The sequence below is a fragment of the Erpetoichthys calabaricus genome, chromosome 6 (genome assembly GCF_900747795.2).
Source record: "Erpetoichthys calabaricus chromosome 6, fErpCal1.3, whole genome shotgun sequence".
NCBI classification, from domain to species: domain Eukaryota; kingdom Metazoa; phylum Chordata; class Cladistia; order Polypteriformes; family Polypteridae; genus Erpetoichthys; species Erpetoichthys calabaricus.
In genome coordinates, this window is record NC_041399.2 from 179679743 (window position 1) to 179706746 (window position 27004).

General features: G+C 36.0%; 1 protein-coding gene across 2 annotated transcripts in view; it reads left to right on the top strand.

Annotated features, from left to right (window-relative positions):
- The window catches only part of lmbr1 (limb development membrane protein 1), a 161841-nt gene that overhangs the window by 110951 nt on the left and 23886 nt on the right, over nt 1-27004 (top strand). For both annotated transcript variants that reach the window (XM_051929120.1, XM_051929121.1), the window contains 4 exons: nt 4236-4312; nt 7379-7456; nt 17552-17625; nt 18579-18669. In XM_051929120.1, coding sequence (XP_051785080.1) covers nt 4236-4312; nt 7379-7456; nt 17552-17625; nt 18579-18669 — 320 coding nt within the window. The remainder of the gene's footprint in view (nt 1-4235; nt 4313-7378; nt 7457-17551; nt 17626-18578; nt 18670-27004) is intronic.

The following is a 27004-nucleotide window of genomic DNA, read 5'->3' on the forward strand; positions in this document are numbered from 1 at the left end:
ATCACTTTTTTCACATTTATGTTACAGCCTTATTCCAAAATGGATTAAATTCACTTTTTTCCTCAGAATTCTACACACAACACCCCATAATGACAGCGTGAAAAAAGTTTACTTGAGGCTTTTGCAAATTTATTAAAAATAAAAAAACTGAGAAATCACATGTACATAAGTATTCACAGCCTTTGCTCAATACTTTGTTGATGCACCTTTGGCAGCAATTACAGCCTCAAGTTTTTTTGAATATGATTCCACAAGCTTGGCGCACCTATCCTTGGCCAGTTTTGCCCATTCCTCTTTGCAGCACCTCTCAAGCTTCATCAGGTTGGATGGGTAGCGTCGGTGCACAGCCATTTTAAGATCTCTCCAGAGATGTTCAATTGGATTCAAGTCTGGGCTCTGGCCGGGCCACTCAAGGACATTCACAGAGTTGTCCTGAAGCCACTCCTTTGATTTCTTGGCTGTGTGCTTAGGGTCATTGTCCTGCTGAAAGATGAACCGTTGCCCCAGTCTGAGGTCAAGGGCGCTCTGGAGCAGGTTTTCATCCAGGATGTCTCTGTACATTACTGCAGTCATCTTTCTCTTTATCCTGACTAGTCTCCCAGTCCCTGCTGCTGAAAAACATCCCCACAGCATGATGCTGCCACCACCATGCTTCACTGTAGGGGATAGTATTGGCCTGGTGATGAGCGGTGCCTGGTTTCCTCCAAACATGACGCCTGGCATTCACAGCAAAGAGTTCAATCTTTGTCTCATCAGACCAGAGACTTTTCTTTCTCATGGTCTGAGAATCCTTCAGGTGCCTTTTGGCAAACTCCAGGCGGGCTGCCATGTGCCTTTTACTAAGGAGTGGCTTCCATCTGGCCACTCTACCATACAGGCCTGATTGGTGGATTGCTGCAGAGATGGTTGTCCTTCTGGAAGGTTCTCCTCTCTCCACAGAGGACCTCTGGAGCTCTGAAAGAGTGACCATCGGGTTCTTGGTCACCTCCCTGACTAAGGCCCTTCTCCCCCTATCGCTCAGTTTAGATGGCTGGCCAGCTCTAGGAAGAGTCCTTGTGGTTTCGAACTTCTTCCACTTATGGATGATGGAGGCCACTGTGCTCATTGGGACCTTCAAAGCAGCAGAAATTTTTCTGTAACCTTCCCCAGATATGTGCCTCGAGACAATCCTGTCTTGGAGGTCTACAGACAATTCCTTTGACTTCATGCTTGGTTTGTGCTCTGACATGAACTGTCAACTGTGGGACCTTATATAGACAGGTGTGTGCCTTTCCAAATCATGTCCAATCAACTGAAATTACCACAGGTGGACTCCAATTAAGCTGCAGAAACATCTCAAGGATGATCAGGGGAAACAGGATGCAGCTGAGCTCAATTTTGAGCTTCATGGCAAAGGCTGTGAATACTTATGTACATGTGCTTTCTCAATTTTTTTATTTTTAATAAATTTGCAAAAACCTCAAGTAAACTTTTTTCACGTTGTCATTATGGGGTGTTGTGTGTAGAATTCTGAGGAAAAAAATGAATTTAATCCATTTTGGACTAAGGCTGTAACATAACAAAATGTGGAAAAAGTGATGCGCTGGGAATACTTTCCAGATGCACTAATTATATATATATATATATATATATATATAAAATGTGTGTGTGTGTGTATATATATATACACACACACACACAGTGGAACCTCGGTTCACAACCATAATTCGTTCCAAAACTCTGGTCGTAAATCGATTTGGTCGTGAACCAAAGCAATTTCCCCCATAGGATTGTATGTAAATACAATTAATCCGTTCCAGACCATACAAACTGTATGTAAATATATATTTTTTAAAAGTTTTTAAGCACAAATATAGTTAATCAAACCATAGAATGCACAGCGTAATAGTAAACTAAATGTAAAAACATTGAATAACACTGAGAAAACCTTGAACAACAGAGAAAACTAACACTGCAATAGTTCGCGCTATAGCGCTACTAACCGCTGGTTAAAAACACTTTTTTTTTTTTAATGAGTTTTAAACACAGGGAAAAAAATGAACATTTGAAAAAATCCGTAATTTAATAAACCACCAAGAAAGCAACATTGCAACAATGCACGCTATGAACCGATCGCTGTAAACAGAAGTGAAAACAAAATCAAGCCCAGTGCATTCTTTAACTGCCTTCCTACCTTATGAATCCAGCCCCCTCTCTCTCTCGCGCTGCCTGTGTGTGTGCGTCTGTCTCTCTCTTGCGCTGCCTGTGCGTGTGCTGCCTGGGTGTGTGCACGGCTCTCTCTCTCGCGCTGCCTGTGTGTGTGTGTGCCTCTGTCTCTCTCGCGCTGCCTTTGTGTGTGTGTGTGTGTGTGTCCTGCTCTCTCGCTCTCTCTCTCTTGCTCGCTGCACAGGAAATGCACATGGAGAGACTGAACTTGTACAAACCGAAAGGGAAACTGGCTTGTTCGTATACCGAGTGTGTGGTCGTGAACCGAGGCAAAAGTTTGGCGAACTTTTTGGTCATAAACCGATTTGTACGTGTACCAAGACGTTCATGAACCAAAGTTCCACTGTGTGTGTGTGTGTGTATATATATATATATATATATATATATAATATATTTATGTGTGCGTGTGTGTATACATGCTGTGTAAGACTAGTAAAGGTACTTTACTAATTTACATTCAACTCAGCATTCATTTCACTTTCTGAAAGGTAAGTAGACGTCTAAACCAGGCATGTCAAACTCACTACCACTGGTGGGCCACTTCGACTGCCATACGTGCGTCAGCGGGCCGCACTGTAACAAATACTATTATACAAAGTTACTGTAGCTTTCTTTCCAATACTGAAAATAAGCCGATATGCAAAAAGCCCCCTGACCTACACTAATTTTACAAACTCAAAATCACAAAAATTTGTTAATAAACAAATCGCCAACTTCTCGCGTCCACTTCAGATCTTCGGCTGTAGTCTGCACTAACTGTTCGTTACAATGCTAGCACAAAATTACATAAAACTAGAGCAAAAAAACGTGAAAATATGCGAGCTATTACTGCTCGTGATGGTCAGTTCTGCCCAGTGGCCAGTCTCAGCATCCCAGCCAGTAGTGTAGCCTGCCAAGGGCGGCTCTAGGTTCGTGGCAGCCCTGGGCAGAGAAAGAATCGGTGGCCCCTTCGCCCGCCAATGTCAATATGGTATCTTATGCATGGTGGATGGCCACGTCCGTTGCGGATACTACATAGCCGCCTTGTGCTCATGACACGATTCTTTATGCTCGTGACTGTAACTTGAAAACCAAGTGGCGACCCATGATATTCTCATTACGGCAGAACGTTATAATACTACATATAGCTTACTGCTCCGACTCGAGCGACATTAGTAAATACAGCGTACTAATTAACAAGAAACACAATGTTTTTCGGCCACATTGCCGTCAGCTGTGTCGTTATTTTCTCTTTCTGTTTTATATTCAATATATATTGGCGTGGCGGCCCTGTGCAGGTGCACAGTTTGCACATGCCTAAGGCCGCCCCTTGCAACGTCACGGCTCATTAACTTTGGACAAGGCTCGTGGCTATACTAGCAGCTGATGTTTTCCGGTATCGTAATGCCATGGGAAAATGCGCTTTTGTCAGAAGGCAGAAGTAAGAACAGTCAATAAGTAACACCGAAGATGCAGAATGAGTCAATCACAAACGATAGTAATCATTTTGTACAAGTTTAGTGCTAACTAGGATCTGTCATGAGGGCCGCACAGATTTCTGTTGCTGGCCGCGTGTTTGACATGCCTGGTCTAAACTATCTCCACCACCAAACAGCTACTGAATATAGAAATAAACTGAGATTGTGATGATATCAGTGGATCACTAGTTTTATTCTACCTTAATTTATTTTTTAGTTGAATTGGCCACAACTAATTCTCAACACAGTGGAATGCATAATTAGGATTATTCTCAGAATGTTTACAATATATTTTTACATAGATGTCCAGGTATAAAAGGAGAAATTTTTATTTGTGTATTGCATGTTTATACTGCAACAATATTGACTTCACTGCCTCAGGTGTTATGAAGGGCATTGGGTGAGCCACTTGTAATAAATGTTTATAATCAATTTTAATGTTAATTTCATTCCGGTTTATTTACACTGAAACATGTATTTCTCACTGTTTATTAATATGAAAATTTATTTCAGTAGTTTTCCATTATTCTTAATTTTTTTTTTTTTTTTTTTTTTTTATGCATCTGTGTTCAGAGAGACGCAAAAAAGCATCAGTATGGGAAAAGAATTTGGCATATCCTTTGGTCATGGTAATATTACTCGCAGGAACAGTAAGTGGCATGTTGCTGTTTTTTATTGCTGAAATGCAAAAATTAATATCTCATGGTAAACATGGTTTAATAATATGCTTTACAGCCTACACTGGGCTATGTCTAATAAACCCATATGCAAGAAAATGCCATGTTTCTGTATCTTCTATGTAATATTTTTAGTAATGACCCATTAACAATACCTCAGTGGTCAGAGAACTAATGATTACAGTGAAGTCTTAAATTGAAGTATGGAGTATAGACATTATTCTTGTGTTCATATAGGTGCTTCTCTGTGTACTCCAGATTTCCTCTCACACTCTAGAAATCTAAAGATCAGGTTAATTAGTGCCTATAAATTAACCTTATATGACTGAGTATATCATTGTCAGTAAATGCCCCACAATAATCCGACATCCTTTCCACTTTTTTTTTTTTTTTTCTGAATTGTACCCAGTGTTCCTAGTATAGGCTCCAACCCTCCACAACTATGACTTGTATTATGTGGGTTGGAAAATGAATTTGTGAGTGTAAACATAAAAATAAGTAACCATGCGCAGTGCTAGGCAGATTGAGAAAACTGATTAATACAATATATTTCATACAAACATACAAATGTTGAGCTTCCAGTAAGTACTACAAGGTACATAGTTTTTAATACATTTCCTTGAGATGCGGAAAATCCCTTTCTAAATGAATCGTCACTGTCCGGTGTGAGAGATTCACAGTTAGTCCCCTTATCCAACTTTGTAGCCGCCATTTTAAAAAGAGGATTTTCGTGAACCAGGGTCTGAGACAGACAGAGACAACTGTTGAAGAAGGGAGAATGGTTCCTGCATTGTTTGTGTGGAACAATTTCTTCATTCCACTTTCAAGACTGATAATTTGGGAGAGGATAAAGTCACCAACAGAGGATGACATACTGGAGAATAATGATAAAATCCTCGAGGATCATGACTACTCTTCTGGTCTGGTTCCAGCAGTTATAGACCTAGCGCTTGATGAAAACATATGTCTCAGAGAGGAGATCCTCCAGCTCAGGAAACAAATTGAGACCCTTACAATGAAGCAGCAGTTTGGCATTCACCATTTTGCTGCCTCAGATAGAGACATTTGCTTTTTTACAAGGTAAGATGTCCAGCAGACTCATGTTATTATGTATTAAGCTTACACAGATTTTCACCTGCCCCTGAATAAAGTTTAATGTGCTAATTATTGAAAATCTATTTTTCTTAAAGAAGCCTAAAGCAATCACATATTTTTTCACAAGTTTTTATTATGTCTGGATCTTACCTTCGTAATTGTGGATATAGCTTGAAACATATAGTTTGAAACCCTTCTCCTTTTTAACTACTGATGTTTGGCACAATGTTTGAATAAAGCAACTTAACATTGTTTACCATAAGTCTGGATGCGTTTTGAAGCGATTGGGTGAAAAATGTCATAGCTTGTTCGTTTTGATATCAGTTCCGGAAGTGAAGCAGCAGGCTGACATGGAATGAGGAAGAGAGTGTGCATATAGCCTATTGGTTGCTGTAAGCTGTTAGTCAATTCCACATTGGTGGCAGCACTTAGAAAAAGTTATAAAAGTGATTTCAACGTATTAAAAACAAACTGAAAGAATGTGTATGGCATGACATGCAAAATGAAGATTGGTTGGCAATGTTCCAGTAATGCACTAAGATTTCAAATGTTAGGATTTAAAACAGTACTTTATATTAATAATTTAATTTTGTTTGTTGGCCCTTTATATGGCATTGCATGAATAATGAAATTCAACAGCTAGCATTCAGATTTGAATATGTAAATATGCATCACATACAGTACATTTTCAATTTGTATATCACATTTTCACTGTAAATTTAATGAAGGTAAGAAAACTTCATTTTTAATACTAATCTGTAAAACAGATTATTGTATTATACTTTAGTCGTTTAATTATTCGTCGTCGGAAAGATAGGATGATTTATTTTAAAGCGGCAAAAGAACAGAATATGTCACATTTCCATTGTCTTTTATTTCACATACTGGTGCATGACCCATCATTGAAACCAATGCTTCTTTATACTTGTCTAATTCTGTCTGTGTTTAAATCCATAAGCAAGAATAACTGAATGTGCTGATCCACCAAAATTGAAAGGTTTAGCAGTGCATTGCAATTGTTTAGACACTACCTCACATAACAGACTACAGCTACATGGACAGACACAATCTAGCCACTATGATTACTTACATAGAATTGGGATAACTTAAAATAGCAGAGTGGTTATTTTAACCTTACAGCTCCATATTCCTAGGTTCAAATCCTCTCCAGGTACTATCTGTGAGGAGTTTGTGCATATTCCTTGTGTCTGTAATGAATTTTTCATTTTATACTCTGATTTTCCTCTCACATCCAAAAGACACATATTTGGTAAATTGGATACATATGAAAGAGTCTGCAGGCCTCAGTGTATCATGTTATAAACTGGCTCTTCAGTTAGATCTGGTTCCTGCCTTGTGTTTGAAAGTTAATGAACTAGGTTCCATCCCCCTGAAATGATTTAGGCAGTTTCAATAATGGCTAGTTGGATGGATAAATAAGTTGTGATTTATTATGTCGCTTCCAAATTGAGGAAGCTATATTTAAGTACATTTGACTGAAAATTCTAATACAAGCTTTTATCTTGTCTCTGGTAGTTATCATTTATGACATTTTCGCTTATAATTGAGCAGTTTGGTTCGTAGTCACCATTATTATTTGAAGTATATTTTAAGGCGTCTTTTCCAAAGCAGTGATACATATATATTTCATTGTTTTAACATTTTATGAGGACAGAAAAAGGAAGAGTTTTTGACTAAAAAGTGCTAATAATAAAAAATGAAATACAAATTTAACTTTGTGACCATTAGTATATTTTAGGAACACAGTGAAAATTCTTCATATGCTAAATTTTTTAGTACAAGTCATTTGCTAGAAGTAAGAATAACTAAATTGTCTTGCCACTTATAGATCATTTTTACAGTAGATCAGATGTAAATCAGGTTGGTGCTTGCTCATATGATTTTAACATTCCCTTGATATAACTTGATATATTTGTTTTGCAGGCAATCTCTGTCTTTCTTGTCGCTCTCAACATCCTGTATTTGTTAGTTGACGAGACTGCAATGCCAAAAGGATCAAAGGTAAGAGACAAACAAGGCCATAGTTGAGTGCATTGCTTCAAGGGACTGCATAATTGTGGTTTGAAATGTCAAAAATATGGAGAGTTGTTTGGTGTGGATCCCTTTAATGTCTGATTTCATAGATTGATTGATTGAAATGTAGATTTTTTGTATTGATTTATCTGGTTAAATTAAGGACAAATCTGAAAAAAGTGGGATCAATAGCAGTGTTAATTCTCTAACAGCTTATGAACGGAGTATATGAATTAAAGTATTATATGTGTTTAGCTGAAACTACTGGACATATGGTGCATTCTAAACACAGTTTGTCTAATGCCAATCATATTTTACAAAATGTTAACATATGTACTGTATATTTGTAAAAAGAATTTCAAGTCATATTTCAAATCAGTGAACTTTTTAGTTTTTGAAATACAATCTAGACTAAGCCTTTATTGAAAATTCAAATCTAACAATTTGTTTTTCCCAATAAAAGAATATTTCCACTTTTACAAATAAATGTTCCTTTGATACCTCTCAATTACTTAATTGCACACTTTTATGATTCATTGTTTTTCAGTCTTTCCTTTACACCATAATTAAATCACTGCTTATTTATATATATATAATTCACTAAGACCATGGCAAGCAAGACGCACGCAGGACAGAGCCACACCCGTCAACTCACAGAGCCCCGCCCACCAACAATTCACTAAGCAGACAACCATAGCACGCAAGACAGAGACCATGGGATACGCACGACAGAGCCACACCCGCCAACTCACAGTGCCCCGCCCACCAACTCTAAGACCATGGGATACGCACGACAGAGCCACGCCCGCCAACTCACAGAGCCCCGCCCACCAACTCTAAGACCATGGGATACGCATGACAGAGCCCCGCCCGTCAACTCTATCCCTCCTCCCGAGTCCACCCTCGCTCTCGAGACATGCACACTGCCTGCTCATGTGCCAACACGCAACACCTCACCAAACACCACCTCAGTCGCTTTCGTCTCTGATACAGTCCACATGCACCTCTGAGCCACGTTGACTTTTCATTGTTCTTTTCGGTTCCGGCTGCTTTTCTATATATAATCCACCAAGTCGCCCGACCATGGGATACACACGCACGCATGACAGAGCCCCGCCCACCAACTCTAACCCTCCTCCCGCGTCATGGGATACACACGACAGAGCCCCGCCCACCAACTCTAACCCTCCTCCCACATCCATTACCTTTTCATTGTTTTCCTTTTATTTCTGATCCCATTCAACAACTATATGGTGACATCGACTTCTCAACTGTGACTCCACAACAACTCAGTACGCAAGCTATATTAAGCGTCACCAACGAAGACTCGCTACACCTTAATGAACAAGAACTGACACTTATCCCTACCGACAAAGTAACTTTCACAAGCGTTGACTCCATCATCACAGACGATCCTGCAGATCAAGTTTCATTCCCCAAGGAATTTCTTAACAGTCTTACTCCCACTGGCATGCCTCTGCATAAACTCAAAATTAAAATAGGTTCAGTGGTCATGCTTCTCAGAAACCTCATGCCAGCAAGAAGTCTCTGTAATGGCACAAGACTGACTGTTACCAGCATTCACCGCAATGTACTGGAGTGTAAAACTATCGCAGCTCCTACCTCACAAACTGTCCTTATTCCCCGGATATTCGTGTCCCCATCAGATTCAAATTTGCCTTTTACTTTTACACGCAGACAATTTCCTGTTAGATTGGCCTTTGCAATGACAATTAATAAGACACAGGACCAAACTTTCAAAAAGATATGCCTGTATCAGCCAAAACCAGTTTACAGTCACAGACAATTGTATTTTGCTCTCTCCAGAGTTCCATCTTTTCATTCACTCACAGTCGTATCCTCAAACCCACCCCATTTGGACAACTGTGTCTTTCAGGAAGTGTTCACCCATCAATAAATAATTTTGCAGCATATGCAACGCCGTGGGTTGGCTAGTAATATTTATATTTGTCAAAAAGATTTGTTATTTTATGAATGAAATACATTAATTTGGTTGTAAAAGTATGTAGTTAATACACAATTTTATTGATTTCCTTATTCCCTATTTCCTTACTTTTTAACAGTGGTGTTTTTGCCTTACCCATAAGATGGCATTGTTGTACACTTAGTTAAAGAAGTGGTAAACTCTCCTCAATACTTTATTTTTTAAAGTGTCTGTAGCAAACTCAACTTGTCATAAAAGTTATTTATTTAATTTTCCATGATATGCTCTGTGCAATTTTTTATTTAGAAAAATATTTCTTTGGAGTATGTGAAATTTTATGTGCCTGGTACCACTAACCTGTTTCTGGATTGCTGGACCAGGTATTTGAACAAGCAGTGTTACCTGTGTGCGTGTGGAGCTTGAACTTTTCAGTTCCATCTTTGGACTTGAAGGCTAGAGCCCTGTTAAGTGCACAATTTAAAGGAACTTGCACATCTCACTAATTTGGAGTAGTAGTTGTCATTATCATGAGTAAAGTCTATTACTTACATATAGTACTACTTGCCACTTTTCCCACTAAACAAAAGCTACTTTAATTTGAGTTTCTGCTTTTTAAGATATACAGTATATATATTTGATGTTGATATCTTTTTATCCTGGCATTTGGTGGTTGTACTGTATGACAAACTAATATTTAAAGAGATCTTTATTTTGTGCGGTTTTTTTTTTTGTTTTATAACATTATTTGTTTGATACCACATCTCACTCATTGCCACACATGATGTTACTTCCTCAGCTTCCTTGCAATGGCACTGCTGTAGCTCCAATCTTCCACTGCTGCTTCCATATGGCTCTAATGATCTTTTTTCTGCTGTGGCCACCATCTGTACATTATCACCACTGGCTCAGTCTCATTCTTCTCACTTGTGGTTAGAGCCAACACCATCTGTACTCATTTTCCCAAGCACCATAAGCCAATCCAAGTCAGTATCCTTCCTGTAACTTGGTGACAGCTCATTACCCAGACCAACGTATTTAAGGAGATGCATGAATATAGTATGTGTCAATCTTTAAACACTTGATCATCTCTCTCTCCTTCTCAAACATACACACACACACCCTGTGCCTGACTTCTTAAGATGGCTCCACTCCATCTGACAGTGTCTCCCAGGTCTATGTGGTCCAACTGGAATTTCTGTTCTAAAAATGCCAGTGCTTTTTCAATGAATACATTGATTCTCTGTCCAACTGCGTGTTTTTTGCTATGTTTAGTATTTGTGTTGATGAACTGCATGCTCTGCTGTGTTATGTGTAGACATAATAATTTCCAAGCAGATCCTTGAACATGTTGCCTAAATATGACATAGATTCAAACAGTTCCAACAGTTAAAATTCCTGTTTTTTAATTAACATTCTAATAGCCATACTTTTTTGTGGGTATACCTATTATAAGATTTTACATTTTTTGGTAAGCAATTTTGTAGTAATTATTTTTAGTTAATATTATGTCTTGTATTTTTGATTTGTTACATTTTCTAGTTATATCAGTGCTCTGAATGAAAATGGTATGCTAATTAAACATAATTTAAGATTATGTTGAGAGTTTGCATTTCTGTAATTTATTTATATTTATTTATTTATTTGTATGTTTCCAAATTCACATTCCTAACCCTTAATGTATGATGTCTCTGCATGTATGTTAGAATAATCTCAATATTGCATTAAGTAAAGTCATTTGTAACTACTTGTTAAAAATAATGTATAATAATGTATGTAATAATGTATAATAATATGTATGCTTGATGTTCATACCACATGTTTTCCTATAATCTGAAAAGTGCTATTTCAGTTTTTCTTACATTATGAACCCTGTGCTGTGTACAGTAAATACAAATACAATATACAAAAATAAAGAAAAACAACATAAGCGCAAAAATGACTTAGGAAAATTGATTAAACTTTTTTTTCACTGTATCATATTTATTTTTTTGACTTAATATCTATGGCATATTTTAATTTTTTTATTAGAGCATAACAAGTAAGATATTATTTAGGTCTCTTTTCACTGTCTTTTTTCTAATTTTCTTTTTGTGTGGTGTTTTGCAGCACATTCCAGTTATTTTATTTAAACCATATTTTTTGGCACAGATGAACTGAGAAAATCCCCCAAATTACACATGTCATTAGCTGTGTCAGCTCTTTGACAGTGTTGTTTAGTAAATTGTTATATGTTTAAAGAGCTGGATGCATTCCATTGCTCTGATCTCCTGTCATATGTCTAAGATGTCCTCTTTAGCAAATCAATAGAGCTACCCATTTGATAACCATCTTAACCTTACTTGTTTCTCTGTTTTCTTAGCAATTCACACACTGTCTTATACTGAATTGAAGGTTTTGAGTCTAAGATGTTACATATTTTGCAATCGATTCCCTACTTATAACTGTTGTCTACAGCCTAACAGGAACAATGTCAAAGTTTGTTCTTTGCCCAGAATAATGTATCTAGTTATACTTTTGGTATCTGATATCTTTAATAAGGATATTACTTTCTGTGAGCATTATGTCTTTACCATTTAAAAAAAGCATATTTCATGGAAGAAGTCTGTTTTGCCTTTTGTTGGTGTATATTGTGATCAAAGAAATTAATCAGTATGATACCAATATAAAATAGTTGCTTAGATGTGAGCTACAAGCAAAGAATTGAGGGAAGCTTGAATGCCATTTATTACTTTGAAATGAGTTCTTTAATTAGAACATGGGAGCATAGATGGAATTAGTATGTAAAAGTATACTATTTTTAGGAACATGTACTTGTGGATCTCAGCTTTATGATATTTTACAAGAGATACATGATAGGAATCAAGATATGAGGTGGTGAAAAATCATTTTTATAGAAAGAAGTCTGACATTCAACAAATAATATGTAGAATGCTCCTATAAATGTTCCCTTTTAAAAATAATGTTTCAATGGCAATCTTACTACTGATCATTAAACTGCAGTAAGCAACCCTTTTGTAAAGCCATCCATCCACTTCTAAGTCTGTTGTATACTGAGCAGGGTTGCTGGGAATCTGGCTCTTATCCCAGCAAGCATAGGGTGCAGGGCAGAAATGATCTATCTATCTATTTAAAGTTTTCTTACAGCATTTAACTTAAATGTTCTTATTGAGACTTTATTATTAAACAAATGTGCAAGTATAAATTCAAACATTATTGTATTTTTATTCTGCTTTGCTGTGCATTATGCAGGTTAAAAAAAAAAACGCCAAAACAAAATAACAATTAATAATGCAGTTAAAACAAGTAATTTGTGTAGCTTCAGAGCACTTCATTGTATAAATAGGGATGTATATCAAAAGGAGCATTTAAGACTTTAGATGGAGTCATATCCTCATGTGTCTGGAATATGTAATGACCCATCTTCTTCAGCAATCTAAAACATAACATAAAATGCGGCAGGTGCTAACATGTGGGCACTCTGTCAGCAAGTAATCAGTAACTCTTCCTTGGGTGGAAATCATAGCCTCCAAGTAATTCTTTTTGCCAAGTAAAAGTCTTTGTATACTTGCTTCAATAAGAAGTCAAGCAAAATGACACCTTTTATTGGCTAACTAGAAGAGGAGTCATTTTGCTTCACTTATTACATCAATAATGGATAACATGGTACAACCCCTTAGTTCTATATTTGCTTCATTAATGTTTACCCTCTTCCTTGCAGAATATCTGTCTTTTTTTTTTTTTTACACATGCTGCATGTTTGAGATACACATATAGATTTCCATTAATATTCAAGTCTCAGGACTGTGAAGGTTATTCCAACACGTAATCTCTATTCAGCTTCAGCTTCTTCACTTGCTGTGGTACACTAGCTCCCAAGATATGTCGATACTTAGTAGAATCCATTCTTCCCTCTACACACACTTTTTCTTGTGACAGTTTTCCACACAAGCCTAAAATCATAATAGGTCCATTCCCATTGTTAAGTTTTTTTTCCCCAAGTACTTCTCCTTTTTAATCCAAACATACCTTTGATGATTGTAGTCAAACAATTCAGTTTTTGTTTCATAAAACCACAGCACTTGGTTCCAAAACACTTCTGAGTAATTAAAGTGTTATGTTGCGTACTTCCAATGTTGAGTTGGTTCCAATGGTGAGATAAGATCACAGGTAATGTTTCCTTCTGATGACCCTTCTATACAGGTTTAAGCAAGCAATGTTTCACAATGAACCAGTGCACCACTCCTATGTCAGCTAAACCTTCCTGCAGGTTCTTGACAGCAATATGAAACACTTCAGAAATTGTCCTGATTTCAACAATTTCCTCTTAACTTCCATTTATTAATAACATTTTAGATATTGGAAATTGTAAGAAGTTAGCATTTTCATACCATATTATAGCCTTCCCTTGTTTGAAAGAGTCCATTATTTTTGTTTTCACATACTCAGTTAGTGTTTGTTAAGCTTTAATACTGTTGTCACCTGACTTGGATTCAGACCTAATACGTCAATTAAGATCTGGGACTTACAAAAAAGTAACACTACTGGATCACTTGTAATGCCATCTAAATCTTTGCTATGCTGCATTGTGTGTCTTACTTTTCTTCCAGTTTATTATATTCATCAAAGATATATTAAATGTATATTATAATTTTAAAAGGTAACTCTGCTATCCTTAGTGGCTGAGTTTTTTTTCCTTTTCTCAGTTAGAAAATCAACAGCATTTTTTATTTGCCATGGGGTATTAAATCATTTGCACAACTGTATTTCGCATTCTGCACAACATAAGATCTTATGATAAAGGAGGAAGAGTCTAGTACTACTTACTGTCTGTATGCTTCCCTGTGTGCAAAAGTATTTTGAAACTGTGTTGCTTATAGACAAAAACATCCAGCCTGATCTGTGCTGCAATGGTTCTGAACCTTTAGTCCTCCAAGAGAACAAGAAGTATATGTAAGCCCCAACCCCATATGAAGGCCATGATATTTTACCCTCTTGTACTTTTGCTGCAGTCCTGACAAAGTTGCTTGTTAGCAGTTACATTTATTAAAAGTACATTTTCAGCCAGTGGTATTACACAAAATTAAGAAGCTATATTAAAAACAGCCTGTGTTTTTTTTTTTTTTTTTAAATGAAAGTTTTTTTTTTTTTACTAGTGCCTGAATTTCTTAATCATACCATAAAATGTGCATGAATTTTTAGGGATAAGGATATTTTTGAGAATAACAGCTTGTTAAATTATAAAATAAATATGTATTTATGATAGTTAAAATAAGGGTAGTTTTTAAAATACAGAATTAGATGCTGCAGACTTTTTTCATATCTTAATTACAAAAGCTACTTTATTTATCCTCTGCATTCAGGACTAGAGAATTTCCTTCAGCGATAGCAATATTTAACAGAAGCTGAAATGTAAATACACTTTCTCTCCACATACAACAGTTAGAGGAAAAGACAAAAAAATTGTATAGGGCTGTGCAGCACTCAGGTAAACCACAGGAAGATGGCCAGCTCTGACACTTGTACAGTTTTAAAAGTGAGGAGTGGTAGGTAGAAATGGTGTTTGTTGATCTACCATATCCTTTGTGAGCCTGTAACATCTTTGGCCACATTCTAAGACACAGCATTTCTTTTTGGTAGTGTAGCATGTCATCTTCTTTTCACTTTTTCTTGTTGGGATATTGCAAACAGCCCATTCCCATTCTAACCACAGGTTAGTACCTGCAGTGCACCATGCGGCTCACATAAGTGCAAGCAGATGCTGAAAACGCATTTTAATGCTGGGTGTAAATATAATGGATACAATCTATATATGAAATGAACGTTAAAGAGGGAACTTTGAGAAAAATTACAGTTTTTATACACTATATACAATATATTTTGGATCTTGATGAAGCAGTCCTCTCTAAAAAGATAAATTTGACCCTACGGCTGTAGCTTGATTTTTAGTGTTTTGATGCTATATTATCATTATTATTTTAGTCATCTTGCAGCCCCACTGTAAGTTTGCTATAGCGCACCACTGAAAACCTTTTGAAGCTCTTTGAAAAATACAAATTACTGAACTATTTGCAAATTATATGCTTCAAAACTATTCTATCGATAAAAACTGATTAAAAACTCTGTGTTGAGTATTCATAAGACATAAAATTTCTTAAGAAGTAGAAATGGAATAGGACAGTTTAAAAATGTACATGTTTAAGCTTTATAATGTTTTTAAAATATTCCCAAAATAATACCAAACCTTTGAGAGATGCATCCAAACACCAGACTTTGTTACATTGTTATTTTTCTACGAGTGGAAATATTCAAGTCTTATAATGGCCAGAAACTATATACCCTACCATTCCATTTTCAATGCCTGCTTAATCCTGACCTGGGAGGGGGAGGCGTTGTGGATGGGCAGCTGGAGATTATCTCAACAAACATATGACCAACTCCTGTACAAGGTGCCAGTCCATCACTGGATGAAAACACGCACACGCCAGGGCCCATTTAGCATCGCCAGTACACCTAACCGGCATGTCTTTAGGCTGTGGGAAGAGACCAGAGCACATACTGTACATGCAAACTCCGCAAGGGGAGGGTCTGGGTCGAGAACCCTGGTCTGCTTACTGCGAGGCAGTACCACTACACCACTGTGCCACCATTTCTCTTTGTCTTTGCTACTTCTTCACTTGGAAGGAGGAAATATTTCAGAGGGGAAAAAAACTGAGCAATGATTTGCTGTAACAGAATTGTCATTGAAAAATGAAAACACAGCCTGTTATGTGACATAATTTTACATCAGGGATGTACAGTGATTAGCACTGCTGCCTTACAGCTCAGGTCACATATCTGGCCACAACAATCAAGACAGCCCGGTTGGTAGATGCACCCCTAGCCCTCAGAAACACTTGAAAGAATATCACCCCATTATAATTCTGAATTCTGAGCTAGTTCAGTTTCTCCTTTCCCATTGATTTCAGTACATTTCACCAAGTCTGTTGAAATTCAGAAAACCTTTCCACAATTTTGGTGAACTTGAGACAAAGCAAATTACTAGTCATTATAATATATCTGTGTCTGATTATTACTTTATTTTTATCTTAGATTCTGTAGCCTCCCCTGTAACTGGAGTTAGTAAAATTTGTATACAGACTTAATTATTTGCATTAGAATTGATATTGTATGTATTGTATGGTATTTTACAGTAGTTTAGTAAAAAAAAAATTAAAATTATGTGCTTTTGTATATAATACGTGACGTTTTCTGTTTTTTGTTAAATTATATTATTTCAGGTTTACAGCAATAAAGCAGAATAATAGGAATTGAGCTATGTAAGAATAAATTAAACAGAGTCTGTATTTCAGTACTTTTTCATTGTCACGACAGTTAAAGTTTGGTATTTAGGATGTACATATGCAATTTCCATGTAAAAAAAAAAACATTAATTCTGAAGTATGGATTTTAGTCAACTGCACAAAGCATACATAACAGTCACCAATTTAAAGTAAAAAAAAACATTAATTCTGAAGTATGGATTTTAGTTAACTACACAAAACATTTATAACAGTCACCAATTTAAAGTGTTTGTCATAGGAATAAAGTGTCTCCCAACTCTTCTTGTGGCATAATGACACTGATTCAAAACATTTAGTTCTTTTGGTTTCACCAGAACAATCATAATGGCTTGTGGTGCATCTTTCTTTGGTTTTGCAGTTATACCCTTTAAAACTTGCAAATTGTTAATAAGGAACTATTTTTAATTTGGCTGTGTAAGAAATATTTGCCTCATCTCATAATAAATGAGTGTCTTATTATTTTTGAAGCTGACTTTGGTTTATAACAGCTAATGAATTATTTGAATATTTCAAATGAGTTAACATTTTTTCTTTAAAAATAAGAGTTATGGGTGTGAATTCCTATCTAGGCAGCTAATTTCTTTCAAGGTTTAGATACATATTTTGTACATTAGGATAACTTATTAATTATCTTGACTCCTGCTACAAACTTTGTTTTCGTTTTTTCTATTTATTAATGACTGTCATTTCTTTGTTGTTCTTAATCCTTAGTCTGTGCTTAAGTCTTATATTGTTCACAGTAGCAGCTTTAATAGTATGCATCATTAACAGTTCTTTGATTTTTTTTTTTCTTTTCAGGAGCAAGGAATAGGGAGCTCATCATTATTCACATTTGGATTTGTTGGAGCAGCCCTTGAAATCTTTCTTATTTTGTATCCCTTTTTTTGGCAGCATACCTTAGTTTTTTTTTGCAGAGCTAAACTAGATGTTACTAAATGTTAGCACAAAACCTCATAAATTAACTGGTTATCTTTTTCATCTCCACTTATTTCAAAATAAGACTTCTGCATGTATCTAAACAGTTTTTGTTACCTCAATCTTGGCTTCTTTTCATTCACTCTCAGATACAGTATATATCAAAATTAGCTAAAGTTTTCAAATTGCTTTTAATTCAAGGAGTTAATTAGTTCTTATTTATATTGCAACTAAGTCTTGCAAGTTTTTCCCATTTAAAATTTCTGTAGTAATCTTTCCACTAAATTTTTGACTTTTCCTTTGTTTTCAATCTTTCAGTCTTGTACCAAAAGAAGTAAGAAATTATTAGTTTATATTTTACTGAAACAGCGTTTTTATTCAGACCTTAATATTGACATTGATTTTCATTTAGTACATTAAATAAAAAATTGATCCTTTGTAAAGCTGATTTTGAGTTTAGTAGTACATTGAATTAACACCTGAAGATTTTTTAACATAATGTTGTTATTTATGCCTTTGGATATATGGCAAAAACATTATATTTTCGAATAGACCATAATTTAAAAAAAATAGTGATCTTCCCTCCCCAAGACACAAATCACTACTATCACCATGCATATAGTGTAGTTATTTGTGGTGCCTAAATATAGTCACTGTTGATGAGAACATGACAACTATATTTTTAAAATGTTAAAATTTCACTGAAAATGTTTCCACTTTGTTGTTATTATTTATACTGAATGTGAACTAAATATATTTTATGCTCTTTTTACATTCTCAAAGGAAAATTATGAAAGTTGAAAGCTAATGATTTTTGAGCTGATATATTTAGGTGGAAGATAATAATATGTGAGAATTGTGATATTCTGCTGGTTAGTAGTATTTTACTTAATTTTTCCGATTCACACAGCTATCTAATGGTGTCTTCTGTCGTTGGCTTCTATAGCCTTCGTGTCTTTGAAGGCCTGACACCAATGAAAGATGACACTACCATGACAACGGTAAGGTTATTTTAAAGGGCATTTTTATTCTAACCAAACCATTTTTATTTTGATTTCTTTCATACTTGTCCTCATCTACAAATTTGCAGTGATATTTGTTTGTGAACCATGTAAACACAAATAAGAATTTTATGAAGCTTAATGAGCTCCTCTGCTTATCCTATACGGGCCTTGCAGCAGAGGAGTCACCCTACTGACACGCGCAGCTGACCTTCCCCAGGATCGGGTCCCTGCCATCCCATTGCTACGGCCTGGCTCCCTCTAAGGACTAGGCTTAGGACCTCAACAACCATGGCGCTCACGTTGTTGCTCTCCTCCCAAGTCTTCTCAACTCCCGCTGCCTTCCCGGTCTTCCATGGCGAGTCGCTCCTTTTAATGCACATTACTGTGGCTCCCCAAATTGCTCAGCCAGAGCGATAACTCCTTCAGCCCCCTGGGCATCAGCCTCTCCTTCCGCTTGAGGGGCTGTCCTTCTCAGCTACCTGCCTTATTTCCCTCAAGCCTGCTTTCTTTTGCTCGCTCACAATGGCTCCTTCCACCACCTGCCCTCTTTCTTTCTACCTTTAACATGTGTCTTTCTTTTTGATTCACCCTCTTGCATTAGCAATTCCCTTTTAAAATGGGGACGTGGCACAGCTGGGCAATCAGCAGCTCCCGGCGTCAGTGAGGGTCATGGATGATCCTACACCTGTGCACTAAGTGCAAGACTGTCTACTCCTGTATTGCACACGGGAACTGCTTGCCACATTCGCCCCCCACATGAAGATGTGAATGCAGCAATTATTTATTAAAAATGCGAAACAGCGACAGACCTCACTTCACCACACATGTGCACTGTTAAATCAGTGACAGTGTTGTGAATTGTTAGTAGAGTTCTTTGTAATTCCAGGGCCCTCATATAACATTTTTTTCTTTCTCTGCGCAAAAACAAATTTAACAACTACTTTCTGGGCTATCCTATGTTTTAAGAAACACTAGTCAATACTGAGAAACCTTTGATTTGTGTCTAATTTGTTCTGCACCAGAGAGGTGCAGGGATTGAAAAAGTAAGATTTCAACACTCTTTTCATGACACATACAGTATGCTATACTTTAACTGGTATGTACACAATAAAAAGATGTTACACTGCCATTACAGTGAATCCGGAAAGTATTCACAGCGCATCACTTTTTCCACATTTTGTTATGTTACAGCCTTATTCCAAAATGGATTAAATTCATTTTTTTTCTCAGAATTCTACACACAACACCCCATAATGACAACGTGAAAAAAATTTACTTGAGGTTTTTGCAAATTTATTGCAAATAAAAAAAACTGAGAAATCATATGTACATAAGTATTCACAGCCTTTGCTCAATACTTTGTCGATGCACCTTTGGCAGCAATTACAGCCTCAAGTCTTTTTGAATATGATGCCACAAGCTTGGCATACCTATCCTTGGCCAGTTTCGCTCATTCCTCTTTGCAGAACCTCTCAAGCTCCATCAGGTTGGATGGGAAGCGTCGGTCCACGGCCATTTTAGGATCTCTCCAGAGATGTTCAATCGGATTCAAGTCTGGGCTCTGGCTGGGCCACTCAAGGACATTCACAGAGTTGTCCTGAAGCCACTCCTTTAATATCTTGACTGTGTGCTTAGGGTCGTTGTCCTGCTGAAAGATGAACCGTCGCCCCAGTCTGAGGTCAAGAGCGCTCTGGAGCAGGTTTTCATCCAGGATGTCTCTGTACATTGCTGCAGTCATCTTTCCCTTTATCCTGACTACTCACCCAGTCACAGTGTACAGTGTATTTCTCACTGTAAGACTTGGTAAAGCCTGCTAAGTTTTATGTTTACTTCAAAGAGCAATTTTCTGGGATTTAGAAAATTTTGCATGATATGTATTTTTGAATTGCATCTACTTTGATGTTATTTGGTTTAAAGTATTTGCAGTTGTTACCAAGGCCTTAAAATATATGTCATGCATTTGTTTCATAGTCTGATGAAATATACTATTATAAAGCAGCAGCAAGCTCATATCTAGTCATGCATACTTAAAATATAAATAAACTAATTAAAGTTTTTTCTCAGTTTCACAACAAATAAATCTTCAGCCTCATTAATTTTTATTCATCTTTTTATTTTCTTAATCCCTTTTTTTCTAGTACAGGATTTTTGGGAGCATTTAGTATAAGGCTAAAACTAACACTGAATGGAATTGCACTCCATCAGACTCTTTCAAACTCGTTAGACACACACAATCACATACATAGAACGAGTTTACAGTATTCCATCCAACTAACTGTATGTTTTTAGACTGAGAATTGAACTGAACATACTGTATGAGATTGTGCTACATTTGATGGACCAAAATGGGTTCAGAAATATAGGGATACTATGGACCACTAGAGAGAACTTTGAGACTTTAAAAAGGGAAGTCCTATCATAGGAAGTAATTCTACATGTAGCACCGAATCAGGAGGTTGTATGGGGGCATGGTCCAAAGTGGCAGGAACAAAGTGTAGCTACAAATTAGAGAGAATATAAGGGTATTTAAGTACTTAAAACACAGTGAGTTTGGATGATCTTCAAGTGATCCTGTTAGTTTGGAACAAGCCCCATGGAGCATTTAGGGATATATATATATATATATATATATATATATATATATATATATATATATAATTGTGTGATATTTTATATTATATCTTTTTATTATCCCTCCCTTTTTTGCTATGAGAGGAGGGTGCTATTGCAATTACTCTCTAAACACAAAAATAATTTGTAAGGTGGCTATAAGTAAATCTATTAAATAAAGCACACAAGGGAGCTATAAATACAGATGTAACAAAGTATGAACTAAACAAATGAAAATAAGCTCCAGCTTCCCTGGGCCTATTCTTACTAATGTAAACCATGTTAACCCCTTTCCACCTATTAGGGAGGCATAGACACTTCCCTATCTCATTTAAAAATTGCTAATTTCTTTCACCTCCTGCTCCCCCTCTCAGTATGTGTGAAATCACTGTATTCTTTCCTTTCATCATATTTTTAGTGAGCCCTATTGCCAACTCACCTCATGACTGTAGACTCAACATGCAACTGTACTTTCGTGACGTGGTTTTAAATGGCTCTAATACCACAGTATTGTTTTAGGTCAAGGATGAGCCAGTATACTTTTAAACCCACAATGGTTTCTGGAGGTTGTTAAAACTTTAGCATCTTTGAGCTTTCCACTGTCCTTAAAGGGTTAGGCCTTTTAGGCAGCTTCTTTGTTACAGGGCAAGCACGTTCCTTCCATTCAGGAATCATGTCCCAGTACATGATGAGATAGAGGACAAACAACTTGTCACATTCATAAGTTGCTACTATATAATGATATTCATTGACCAAAATCCATCACATCACATTCTTTAATGAGAGCATCAGAGTCCATGGGCTGTGGACCTTAAGCACATTGTCTTAATAATGTTAACATTGTTTATTTTGCTTATCATCGACAATGGGAATGATTTTAAAGTAATAACGATACTGTTGTAGGAAAACCTAAGAAAAGTAAATGAAAAGTTAATCATATGATATGTGAGGAGAATGTTGAAGCATTATTGAAGTTTCTTTCTTTCTTTCTTTCTTTCTTTCTTTCTTTCTTTCTTTCTTTCTTTCTTTCTTTCTTTCTTTCTTTCTTTCTTTCTTTTAATCTCCCGATTAGTCCTATTTATTTTGTCAAATGCAGTTGTTTCTCCCCAGTCCTTTTTCCATCTTTTTTTTTGACAACCCCATGCCTATTAAGCAACCATAAATACATTTTAGACTCTTAAGGAGACATGTTCTGGGTTATGGCAAAGGTACCCCAACCCCTACAAATCACAGAAAGACACTAGAGTCTGATTAAATAACTTATGTAAATAACAAAAATTACACTCATAGGCTACCAACCAGACCTGAATCAGCGTCAAAGTGCATTGAAGCACTAATACTACTCAAAATAACAATAGATTACATTAAATTGAATCTCAAATTCATGAACCACCTTAATGCTATTTGAATCTGGCTTTATCTCTGCTGTTTGCTTGACGACCTGTTTGCTTTTATTGTTTACTAGCAAAATACCCGCGCTTCGCAGCGGCGAAGTACTGCTTTAAAATTTTAAATAATAAACTGAGGGAAATTATACCAATAATTATTTGTTAAGGATCTCTTTGTATACCATGTTGTCAGTTCGCCCCTCTGGTTGTAATATGACGAAGTTGTGCGCTGAGCTTACTCTTGAGCATGCAACGTATACTTGGCCATGTGAAAAGCAAATCAAGAACAGCAAGACCGCGCCAGCTGCAGAGCTCAGCTCGGAGCGAAATTAAGTGAATGAAATGAGGTGAATGGGAGGGGAGATGATCACGTGACTCCAACACCCGCCTTAACTCTCCATCCCTGCACAAACACACAAACACAGTCTCTCAGATCCCAACTCTCCTTTATATATATAGATAAATAGCAAAATACCCGCGCTTCGCAGCGGAGAAGTAGTGTGTTAAAGAGGTTATGAGAAAGAAAAGGAAACATTTTAAAAATAACGTAACATGATTGTCAATGTAATTGTGTTGTCATTGTTATGAGTGTTGCTGTCTTTTATATATATATATATATATATATATAGCAAAATACCCGCGCTTTGCAGCGGAGAAGTAGTGTGTTAAAGAGGTTATGTAACCATATATATACATAAACATATATACATATATATACATATCTACATATACACATATCTACATATACATATATATACATGTACACATCCACATATACATATATACATATATATACATTATATATATATATATATATATATATATATATATATATATATATATATATATATATATATATATATATACATACACATATATATATATATATATATATATATATATATATATATATATATACATACACATATATATATATATATATATATATATATATATATATATATATATATATTTATAGATATAGATATAAATATAGACATACATATATACATACATACATTCACACACACATATATATAGAGCAAAATACCCGCGCTTCGCAGCGGCGAAGTACTGCTTTAAAATTTTATATAATAAACTGAGGAAAATTATACCAATAATTATTTGTTAAGGATCTCTTTGTATACCATGTTGTCAGTTCGCCCCTCCGGTTGTAATATGACCAAGTTGTGCGCTGAGCTTACTCTTGAGCATGCAACGTATACTTGGCCATGTGAAAAGCAAATCAAGAACAGCAAGACCGCACCAACTGCGGAGCTCAGCTCGAGCGAAATGAATTGAATGAAATGAGGTGAATGGGAGGGGAGATGATCACGTGACTCCAACACCTGCCTTAACTCTCCATCCCTCCACAAACACACAAACACAGTCTCTCGGATCCCAACTCTCCTTTATATAAAGAGATAAATAGCAAAATACCCGCGCTTCGCAGCGGAGAAGTAGTGTGTTAAAGAGGTTATGAAAAAGAAAAGGAAACATTTTAAAAATAATGTAACATGATTGTCAATGTAATTGTGTTGTCATTGTTATGAGTGTTGCTGTCTTTTATATATATAATATGCACACACACACACATAAACATATATATACATATACATATATATATACATATCTACATATACACATATCTACATATACATACGTATATACACATCCACATAAACATATATATACATATACAAATTTACATATCTACATATATATATATATATATATATATATATATATATATATATATATATATATATATATATAATATATATATATATATATAGACATAGATATATACATACATACATTCACATATATATATATATATATATATATATACTGTATATATACATATCTACTTATTGGCTCCTGTATTTAGGATATGGCAGGTTGGATAATGGATGGATGGGCATTTGTATGCATAGCCCTATTTGCCCGTTTTCGTTTTTTTTCTTTCTTCAGTAATATTTCAGCAAACCCGGAGCCTGTCAGTTCAAATCCTGGTACTGACACCACTGTGTGACCCTGAGGAAGTCACTTCACCTGCCTGTGCTGCAAAAAACAAAAGTAATGTAACAAATTGTACTTCAGATGTTGTAAGTTGGTGGAATAAAGGCATAAGTCAAATAGATAAATATGTATTATACACATAGGAACTATTCATTTATTTTCAGTTAAGTCATCTGCAGCAAACTTTTATAAATGAGGGTTTCTCGTTTTTAGATAGTGCAAACTGTTTCTTCTTCATTGACGTTTTCTCTTGGAGAGCTTTTTTCATTTCATTGAAAATGAAAGCAGCAGCTGCCAAAATATGTAGCTTTCTTATTAATTTTTCAACATTGTGTAAAATAAATGTATAAAGTAACATAAAAGGTTTAAATACTGGTTATTCTTTTACACTAAAATATTACTACAGAGATACAAAAAAAGTAAAATGGATATGTTCTTTTTCTTTAAGGAGATTAAATATTACTGAAGAAAGAAAAAAAAAATTAAACAGCCAAATGGGGCTATGCATATGAACTTAAAAGGTTTAAATAAAACAGAAATATATATTTTATTTTTACTTGGTTAACTTGTGGAGGGTGTATCCTGTAGCAAAGCCCTAACTTTTTTCGTGAAAGCCCGTTTCAGTCAATAAGTCTTATGTGTGTGTTTATGTATGTGTGTATATATATGTAGATATGTGTATATGTAGATATGTATATATATGTATATGTATATAAATGTTTATGTGTGTGTGTATATTATATATATAATATATATATATATATATATATATATATATATATACAGTGGAACCTCTAGATACGAGTTTAATTCGTTCCAGAACTGAGCTTGTATAGCGAATTTCTCGTATCTAGAACAAACTTCCCCATTGAAAATAATGGAAATCCAGTTAATCCGTTCTGCACCCCAAATATATTAACATAAAAATCAATTTTCCTAACAAATAACACTGATAAATTATATATACTGTAGTCTACCTTTAATAAATAACACTGGTAAATAATATAACTGATTATTAAAAGAATCAAAACAGGTGTCCAAAGTGCAGTAGAGCATTCAATAAATCTTTAAATAAATAATCCTTAAAACAGTTGTGAAGTGGAGGTTTAAAATACACAAGAATAACAATCCTTTAACACGAGGTTAAAACGTCAAAAGGATGCCGTCTTTAAAAAACAGATGACAATCCCCAGTGCTTCTTCTCTGTTAGCGTCTCACCTGCGGGCTCTGCAACAGGCGAGACACTCTTAATGCAGCTGACCTTCTCTACACCGTCCTGCTTCAGCTGTTTGGCTCACCTGTTCAGCTCACTGTTCAGCTACACGCGAGCCTGCTCTCCTGCCTGCCTGCGCGCGCTCTCTCTCTCTCTCTCTCTCTCTCTCTCTCTCTCTCTCTCTCTCTCTTCTTCTTCTCCCCCTTAACCGGCTCGCGCTTCTCTATATATGCGGGGAGGACATGGCAGCTGCAGCCCATCAGCCACAGGAACAATCATGGATGTGGGCAGTTTTCCACCTGTGCACTTAAGTGAGAAACGCAGACACCGCAGATCGCAGCTCGCAACTGCTACCACGCCCCCTCGCTAAGCTGAGAGCTATACCCACAGCCTGGCTCGTGGCTCGTTACGCGAGCCAATGCTCGCATTTAGATCAGAAATTTTCGCTCATACTTTCCTCGTATTTTGAATTTCTCGTATACAGAGGTGATCGTATCTCGAGGTTCCACTGTATATATATAAAAGACAGCAACACTTATAACAATGACAACACAATTACATTGACAATCATGTTACGTTATTTTTAAAATGTTTCCTTTTTTTTCATAACCTCTTTAACACACTACTTCTCTGCTGCGAAGCGCGGGTATTTTGCTAGTATATATATATATACATACATATACACACATACATGCAGTTTCAATAACATAGAAATCAATATAAACATTAACATCATTATCATATGAGAATATGAAGTAATATATAAGAAGCACATTTCATATAAATATAAATTATTCAACAGTAAAATCTTCTTCTGTAATTTGCTACCGTGGCAATTTGTGTGTCTGTCCAGGATTTTAAATCACCTGTAGCTCGCAAACCGTTTCACCTATTGACTTGAAATCTGGTACACATATAGTACGTTACGTCTGCTATCCGCTTTATGGGTGATGATTGTATTACTCTTTTTATATTTATTTTATTTTATTGTAGAATCAACTCCTATCTGCGCACACCAGGGCGGCCGTGGGCGGATGCGTATGGTGTATTCACTCCATGTTATCGTGCATTGCGCTGTCACTGGTATTTTGATAAAAGA